Genomic DNA, 8,360 nt, shown 5'->3' with positions numbered 1-8,360 from the left:
ACTAAAAATGAGCTCCCAAAACTTACTGTCAGATTCTGGAAGATAAATTCTTCAGACAGTGGTACAAGAGGAAGTGGTGCTGGTCCTTCAAGAGTCACTCTCATCCTATCTGTCTATAAAAGCCTATAATAAATCAGTCTTCCTGTATTTTACTACACTTCAGCGTGTGATTCTTAAGTGAGGGTCATTTTTTAGCATTTTTTACCCGAGCAAAGTCTCTGAGAACCTGTGAACCCTTGTACTTCTGGAGACTCAAGGGTTCCTGGTGGTTTTACACCTAATTCTTCACCTTAATTCTTAATTCTTTTGCAGTTAACATGTCTCTTTTCTTCTCCACCTGTTTTTTCTGACCCTGCTGACCCAATGAGCATTTCGCTGTCCAATGGTCATGCCTTAACTTTGCAAATTCTCGTATTGCATCCTTCTCATGGGCATTTGATAATTTTGGTCATTTAGTCTGAGTTAAATTTTTTTTTTTGGCTCATTTTATCTGTAAAAGAAAACCTGCCTAATAATTATGTACACCTTCCAGGCTTCATGGACAATTATACACAGTGGTGGAAAGAGTACTGAAAAAATATACTCAAGTAAAAGTACCATTACCTTCCAAAAAATGTAGTGTGAGTAGAGTAAAAGTACTTGTCCAAAAAACTACTTGAGTAAGAGTAAAAGAGTAGCCGATTTAAAAGTACTCATGAGTATTGAGACGAAAGTCACGAGACCTATTACTCTCTCTCCAATCACGTTGATGGATAAAAATGAAATTAAAATAAGCATGTAACAACTACAAACGGAGGAAAATAGCGGAGTAAAAGTACCGATACATCACTTAAAATGTACTCAAGTAAAAGTACAAAATTTTTAAACTACTCAAAAAAGTACAATTACTGATAAAAACTACTTAATTACTGTAACGTGAGTATTTGTAATTCGTTACTTCACACCCCTGATTATACATCACTTATAAATGATTAAATACAAAACGAATAATAGTTATTAAGATTGATGTGGTTTGGAATTGGTAAAATGTGTTTGGAAAACAAAATATGATCAGAATATCAACTTGCCTAATAATTATGCATGCACTGTATTTTAAAAAAGATGTCACACAGCTTTTAGGAGGTGGTCTAAGGTTGGTGGCGATGGAACTGTGGCGGAAGTCTACCTCCGGTCCACACTTGTTCAGAAAGATATGCATGTGAATTAGTAAATATTAAATAATGTTAATAAAGTGTAGGGCTGCAAAACAATTAATCACATTCAAAATAAAATGTTATGTTTACATATTATTTGTGTGTGTACTGTGTATATGCATTATGTATATATATATATATATATATAAATACACACACATACATGTATACATTAAAGATAAAAATATGTCAGATTTATATATAAAATATATCAAAGCTACCAATTTCTGTTAATAAAAAAGTTTGAAAGCAAGCAGCTTGTCATAATTATGACAGAAATACCTAAAACCTTATGTGGGGAGCCTTTAAATATTGTGACAGACAACACGTTGAAAAAAAAAGTTGAAAAAAAATAAAATAAATATTAATCACTGGTCTAACACATTTACGATTCCTGATCATTTTTGCAGAATGTTTCAGTATAGTATAATTCATAAAGGAGGCTTTTTTTAAAGACAGGGCACCAGTAGTGGATCAGGGAGAGCATACTTGTGTAGTAATAAAATGCTGTGACAACAACATTTTATTATTTTACCATTCAGGTCCAGTTTCTCCAGATCAGCTTTGCCCCGAACAGCCTTTGCAACTACCACAGCTGCAGCCTCACAGATCTCTCCAAATGACAAATTCAGCTCCTAAACAAAACAAATATTTTAGAATGCCCACAGTATCAACAAACACTGAATGGAAGTGTTTGTGTGTGTCAGCTAGATTCAATGCTGGTGTCATGCATCAACTAACCCTGAGGAATGGCAGTCCCTCTCTAAGGGCCCCTGCTATAGCAATCGCACCTTCTGAGCGAACCAAGCAGTCCCCAAAATTTATGACTTTAAGACACTGGAGGTGCCTAATAGCCTAAACATGGATGAAATCACACAGACAGCCATTAATAAACATCTCTTCTAACCATATAAAGTCATGATACCGAGTTGCTCAACATACCTCCGCCATGGCTATCGATCCTCTCTTAGTAAAAGTGTTGTCGTTGAGGTTGAGGAGCTGAAGGTTTGGGTTGTGCTTTAAGGCAGTGGCTAAAGCAGAGATACCAGGATGGTTGATTCCATTCTGTGGCATATGGACCTCCTCAAGACTGCCTAACAACTGTTTAAAAAAAAAAAAAAAAAAGAAGAAGAACAGAGAGTCAAACAAAGCGAAATACACAGTAGAAATATTTACATTTTATGGCAGTGGAATATGTAATATTTTTTAAGATTTTTTTTAAGTAGTCACCAAGAAAGTTTAAAAGAGCAACATTTATTTGAAATAGAAGTCACTTTTGATCAATGTAATACATCTATGCTAAATAAAAGTATTAATTAAAAAAAAGGTACTGACCCTAAACTTTTAAACAATAGTGTAAATATATATTTTTATAAAACATTATGCCTTAGTACCTTAAATGCTTTGGCAAGTGCAGCAGCACCATCATTCTCCAGCCGATTACGTCCAGCTATGAAGACTTTTAACCTCAGGGGGGAGCCAGCTGCACTAGACTGCTTGTGACATTCAGTCAAAGCAGAAGCAAGGATCTATAAAAAAAGAACATAATAATAATAATAAAATAAATAAAACTACATATTCCATCTGTTTCATGAGCTCCAAAAATATTAACACGTTTAAAACAGTTTTAAAGCTTTTAAACATCTGAAATCATAACCACTCAAATTATGATGCCTTTTTTTAAACCGGTTACATCGAGCTGATCTCGGCCTAAACTTACCATACCCCCTCCAATGCCCATGCCACAATTCCTAAGCCTGAGCTCACGTAAGGTGTAGCATGCAGAGCTCTTCAGAAGGCTTTCAATTCCCTTTACACCATCAGGGCCGAAGGCATTGTCACTCAAGTCCAGATGAGTCAGTCTGGCCCCTGATGTCATCAAAGCATTGCCCAATGATCTCTAGAAAATTTGAATAAAAGGTTGGAAATACAATAAGCTTTTTACTCACAGCAAACACATTTAACTGAGCTTTTTGAGATGGGTATTGTTTTACCAGAGCAGGTGGAATTTCAGAACGAAGGCGACCCGTGAACAAGTCACTCCAATGGCATTGCTTAGTAAAAAAAAAAGGCAAAGATTAAAAACAGCAAAGTCAAAGAGTGAACATTTTCCAGTGGCAATTTAAAACTACCTCCAATTCCCTTTTCGCTTCAAGAGATTTTGCAATTGCCTGTGCTGCTTCAACCCCCAATGTGTTTCCCTCTAATCTGAGAGACTGCAGACCCTGACACTGTTCGATCTCCTGCACCATCTCTTTCACTGCAACATCACAGAAAAGGAGGGAAATTACGAGTGTTAAGGTTTATGCATTAACACATAGAAAATGAAAACATCTGCCAACAGATCGTTTTACTCACCTGACTCAGCATTGTCCAACTTCAGCCCTCGTCCCTTATAACTTAATTCCACTTCTCCAACATGAGTCTTGGCCAGTGCCTCTGTAATCTGAGCAATATCTCCAGAGGCCATTGCTTTCTGTACTAATGAAGTTAATAAAACATTAACAGGGATCACAAAAATCTAGCACACTAGACCTTAAAAAACTGATAGATCTCGGAAGCATATGGATTTACTAATACAGATAATTACATCCCACTCTATTATACATCAGTGTTATATCCTCACTTTTTAATTCATTAACAGGACTGTGACATTAGCTCAACATGCTAGCCTGTCACTATACATGTAAATAAAAGATTGACGTTGAAAAGTGTTCCTTTTAAACAAAGCTGTTGCACCTTGCAGCTCGATAAACTCGAAATAGATGTTGCTGAGCTTACGTTGTCTCACACAGTTAGCATGCTAATATCATTGCAGGCTAGCTCAGAGAATTAGCTACCAAACTTTACTCTCAACCAGTACTTTACACTAGTCCTTCAATCACATCAACAATAGTTAAATCTAAACATTTTAATCTTATTGATGTTTTAAACCTACGAATATTACCTTACACCTCGGCACAGATATTAATAGAAGCCAGCCGATAACTAGCCCGACTAGAGGGAAACCATCAAAACAGGAGGCACATGGAGGCGGCAGTACATTAATACGTATTTAATTACAAATTATCTAATTAACATGGTGAAATGAACATTGCTTGCAGAAAGACAGCATTGACAGCATGATTTTAGTACGGAAGTTTCAGGGTTGCCAGGATATTAAAAAAAAAAACGTCCAATTGCTACTAAAATCTACCGCGGGAAAACCGCGGACTTGGCAACGCTGCGAAGTTGCGCATGCGCTGTGAGGGGGAAACGGGGAAACAGAATTCACCGGAACACCGGTGTCACATTCTTTCATAATAAAAGCACCATAAGTCCTGTTATGATTTTTTGACTGTTATGACATTACTACTCGTACTGAATACACTATTGATTGTTTAATAAAATTATGATTTTTTACAACTGTTGAATAAGTGTATTGAAACAGAAATACAGGTTAATACGTAAATGTGTATCTGAATAGCATTAATTATTAGCAATAATTATCTATCAATTATATACACCAGAGACTTTTTAGATAGGATGTATTAAATCAAATATATAACTTAAAAATGTAAATAATTTAATACGTGACATACTTTTATTTGTATTGCATCTTTCTAAGCCAGGAGTTAGGGCTTATGTGACGTAAGCCCCAGTGGCCTAATGGATAAGGCACTGGCCTTCTAAACCAGGGATTGTGGGTTCGAGTCCCATCTGGGGTGGAAATCTTTTAAACGCTTCGTAGCGATCCAACAGGTGACAGAAAGCTAACTGCAGGCCTATAAAAATAAGCACGCTATGCGTATCAGCATTTAGACTTAAAGCAGGTGTAAATTCGCTATAGCTCTTCAGTCATTACCTGCCACTGAGTATTTAGCTTGGTTATAAATTAGATAGCGAATGTGTTAATCAGATCCAGAAAGTAAACTAAAACATGCATCGTTTTGCACGGGGCTTTGTTTTGTGCGTCCTAACGGCGACCTTCGTGAAGGCTCAGCGTAAGTGTCTTAAACGAATTTTACTCTTTCAATATGCCGTATTTTAGACATGTTCCCTGTTTGGAAAGTGGTTACCAAACGAGCCGCGGCTATCATGATATAAAAATATATCAAACATATGAAACGCTTATTGATTATGATCTCTGTTCTCACTGTTCGCTAGATGTTCAGAGAGCCACCGTATATTGGGATGCTGTTCAGAGGTCTGTGGCGCTGAAAGAGGGTGCAATGGAAGAGGAGGGAGATGCACTTGGTTATTTCAATGATAGTTTATCTGTTTCTGGATGGGGAGTGCTGGAAGTGCAGGCTGGTTATGGACAATTCCAGGAGAACGATGAAATTACATATTTCTTGGCCGGATACCTTGAAGGATACCTTACAGCCTCGTAAGTTAAACTGACTAACCCTTGAGAAAAAGAAGAACACTTTGGGATACCTTTAAAGAGATAAGACTTATTATAGAAACAATCTACTTAAAAATATTGTCAAATTTACACTGCAAAGGTGGCACAGAATTGCTTCTCAAGTGGTGTTTAGGTGTCTATACAGTCTGTTTAATGCTGCTGGCATAAATCCATTCACAAAGATTAAAAACTGCTTTTATATTAGGGGCTGAGGTGGGTCAGAGCAAGCTTTGGTTTTCTCTGGTCTGATTTTTGTAAATTTACTTATTTAAAGCATGACACAAGATTATAAAAAGACAGTACTTAAAGGAAAACTTTTAATTTAGCATTATTATAAAGTGCACTTTATAAAAAATTAGTTGAGAAACAATGTCTGCACAGTTTTTTAAATATACTCTCAAGATCTGAAGTACACTAACCTATTTTTTTAAGTGCACATTAAATACAATTAAACACATTTTTTCACTAAAGTAAATAGGTCTGAGTTTATTAGTATTCTGAAATACATTGTCCTGGGTGTTATATAACTATAGCAATGATAACCAAAGTATAAAACATTTCAGTATATTAACATCCCAATAACTTTTTATTCACAGACAGATGATAAACCATTACTATAATATGTATCCTCAGATGATAAAGGACAATAGTGTTATGAAACCTCTGAAATGCTTTATGAGGTAAGTGACATTTATTATCTAAATTCTAAAAAAAAAAAAAAACTTGCCCCTTTTATACTTGCACTCTATTCATTTACTAACTGCTTGCTTGTTTTTTTGTATTCTATCTATTTGTTTTCTTTTTATTTATTATACAATTAACAAAAAGCAAAAAAAGGCCTCTAACACTAGCTTGCTCTATTCTATTCTTTTATATTCTATCGGTTTTCTTTTTATTTATTATATAATTAAAAAAGACTACGTGTTGCTACGTGTACTGCATTAGGCTAACTGAGATATATATAGCACTTGCATATCATTGCTCTTTTGTTGATTTTGATTGCTTCCATTGTCCTCATTTGTAAGTCGCTTTGGATAAAAGCGTCTGCTAAATGACTAAATGTAAATTGATTGCACTATTCCAAAATTAAAATAATGTCAGGTATGATCAAATACACCTACTTGCAGTTTTTTTACATTTAGAGGTTTTAAAGACTTTCTTAGAATTTTGTATTGCATAAACACATGTATTACTAATCTATGATTATATCTGTCTTTATTAATCTTTCATTCTTTAAAATAGTGAGCAAGACTCATGGACAAGAACACAAGTGAAATTAAACGGAAAGACTGATCCTTTGTGGCATCATGTGGGTCTTCTAGTGGCTCAGATGGATGGACTGCATGCTGGGGCAGCATACTGGGCCAAAAGTAGACAGGAAAAGGTCAGGAAACCTGAAATGTGCATGCATCTGTTTAAATGTACTGTGCATCTCATTCTGAGAGTTTGATAACACTCATATAGACATTTGAAAAGGCCTAAGTATCTCAAGTGAACTCAATGGTATTGGGGATTTGCTAGATTTAATCCCTGCTCTCAAAAGGCGTTCCAACTCTTCTTCTGACTCCTTCAGAATGCCAGGCATGAGTCACTGTTCTGCTCTCATCAAGGTTAGAGGTAAAATGATGCCTTCACCTCATGACTGTAAGTACATATTCTGAATTGGGACCAAATGTAATAGGAATTTGCCAATAAAAACCCCATGTCAGGGGTTTTCAATAGCACTAATCTGAATATTTAGGGCTGCCTGTGTTGGAAATGGCTTTGTTTCATTCGCCAACAACTTTTTGTCATTTGTTTTTGCCCATTTTATCTGCAGATGTTACCTGGCTATGAGAATCTGTTGCTTGGTCACTCCAGCTGGTACAGCTATGCTGCAAGCATGAGAATCTACAAGCACTGGGACTTGAAAAATAAGCATAATGGCACAAGCAGACTGTCCTTTAGCAGCTACCCTGGTATATATAGGCAGATGTATGTCTTTTATAATTCAAACTAACAATAATTTAGTGCTATTAAACGGTTTCTCGCATCATTTCCAGGGATCTTGTCATCTCTGGATGATTTTTATTTGCTGGGAACAGGATTGCTTGTAACTCAAACCACAAACAACGTGTTCAACTCCTCTCTGTTCTCCCTGGTGACCCCAGAGGCTTTGCTTGCCTGGCAAAGGGTGCGTGTAGCACATGCGTTGGCCTGCACAGGGAAGCAATGGGCCCAAATATTTTCCCAGCACAATTCGGGTGAGACGGAGATGCACAAGGCAAATGTGGATCATTATATGCAAAAATTGTGTTCCGTATTTGCAGTGCTCTGTGGTGTCGTCTTTCAATAGTACAACCGAGTTGAAAGCATACAGTTCTCTAGCATGTGATTGCATGCTGTAGCATTACACTTCTTACCCTCAGTCCCATCCTCATGCTTTAAAAAAAAAAAGAAGCATGCATTTTATTCTTTAGCTAGAACACAAAAGAAGATATTTGGGAGAATGTTTCAACTGATTTTGTCTTTATAATCAAAGTCAATTGGGTCCAAAACAACAATTTTCAAAATATCTTCTTTTGTGTTCCACAGAATAAAGAAATGCGTACAAATTTTGATATTTACATTTAGTCATTTAGCAGACGCTTTTATCCAAAGCGACTTACAAATGAGGACAATGGAAGCAATCAAAATCAACAAAAGAGCAACGATACGCAAGTGCTATGACAAGTCTCAGCCTAACGGTCTTTTTTTATTATATAATAAATAAAAAGAAAACAGATTGAATAGAAAAAGAA

General features: G+C 36.1%; 2 protein-coding genes and 1 non-coding gene across 5 annotated transcripts in view; 2 read left to right on the top strand and 1 right to left on the bottom strand.

Moving 5' to 3' along the window:
- rangap1b (Ran GTPase activating protein 1b) overlaps positions 1 to 4,228 on the bottom strand; it is an 8,350-nt gene extending 4,122 nt beyond the window's left edge. For 2 of the 3 annotated variants that reach the window (XM_016546161.1, XM_016546163.1), the window contains exons 1-9: positions 4,141 to 4,228; positions 3,552 to 3,674; positions 3,326 to 3,453; positions 3,188 to 3,247; positions 2,914 to 3,093; positions 2,588 to 2,722; positions 2,136 to 2,294; positions 1,935 to 2,048; positions 1,729 to 1,828 (exon numbers count right to left, since the gene is read on the bottom strand). In XM_016546161.1, coding sequence (XP_016401647.1) covers positions 1,729 to 1,828; positions 1,935 to 2,048; positions 2,136 to 2,294; positions 2,588 to 2,722; positions 2,914 to 3,093; positions 3,188 to 3,247; positions 3,326 to 3,453; positions 3,552 to 3,663 — 988 coding nt within the window. In that variant the 5' untranslated portion in view covers positions 3,664 to 3,674; positions 4,141 to 4,228. The remainder of the gene's footprint in view (positions 1 to 1,728; positions 1,829 to 1,934; positions 2,049 to 2,135; positions 2,295 to 2,587; positions 2,723 to 2,913; positions 3,094 to 3,187; positions 3,248 to 3,325; positions 3,454 to 3,551; positions 3,675 to 4,140) is intronic. The other variant, XM_016546162.1, reaches the window with a different exon arrangement.
- Positions 4,229 to 4,827: 599 nt separating this feature from the next.
- On the top strand, positions 4,828 to 4,900 carry trnar-ucu (transfer RNA arginine (anticodon UCU)). Its single transcript has one exon. It is a non-coding gene; the product is annotated as a tRNA-Arg (tRNA).
- Positions 4,901 to 4,909: 9 nt separating this feature from the next.
- Positions 4,910 to 8,360, top strand: part of LOC107734226 (phospholipase B-like 1) — a 5,215-nt gene continuing 1,764 nt past the window's right edge. The window contains 7 exon segments of the mRNA XM_074560162.1: positions 4,910 to 5,176; positions 5,340 to 5,562; positions 6,177 to 6,260; positions 6,823 to 6,981; positions 7,064 to 7,190; positions 7,400 to 7,538; positions 7,623 to 7,823. Coding sequence (XP_074416263.1) covers positions 5,113 to 5,176; positions 5,340 to 5,562; positions 6,177 to 6,260; positions 6,823 to 6,981; positions 7,064 to 7,190; positions 7,400 to 7,538; positions 7,623 to 7,823 — 997 coding nt within the window. The 5' untranslated portion in view covers positions 4,910 to 5,112.

Source organism: Sinocyclocheilus rhinocerous, unplaced genomic scaffold, assembly GCF_001515625.1.
Source record: "Sinocyclocheilus rhinocerous isolate Xijiao unplaced genomic scaffold, SAMN03320098_v1.1 scaffold820, whole genome shotgun sequence".
In the NCBI taxonomy this organism is placed as follows: domain Eukaryota; kingdom Metazoa; phylum Chordata; class Actinopteri; order Cypriniformes; family Cyprinidae; genus Sinocyclocheilus; species Sinocyclocheilus rhinocerous.
Note: the sequence above shows the minus strand (reverse complement) of the source record. Positions and strands in the feature narration are given on the sequence as shown.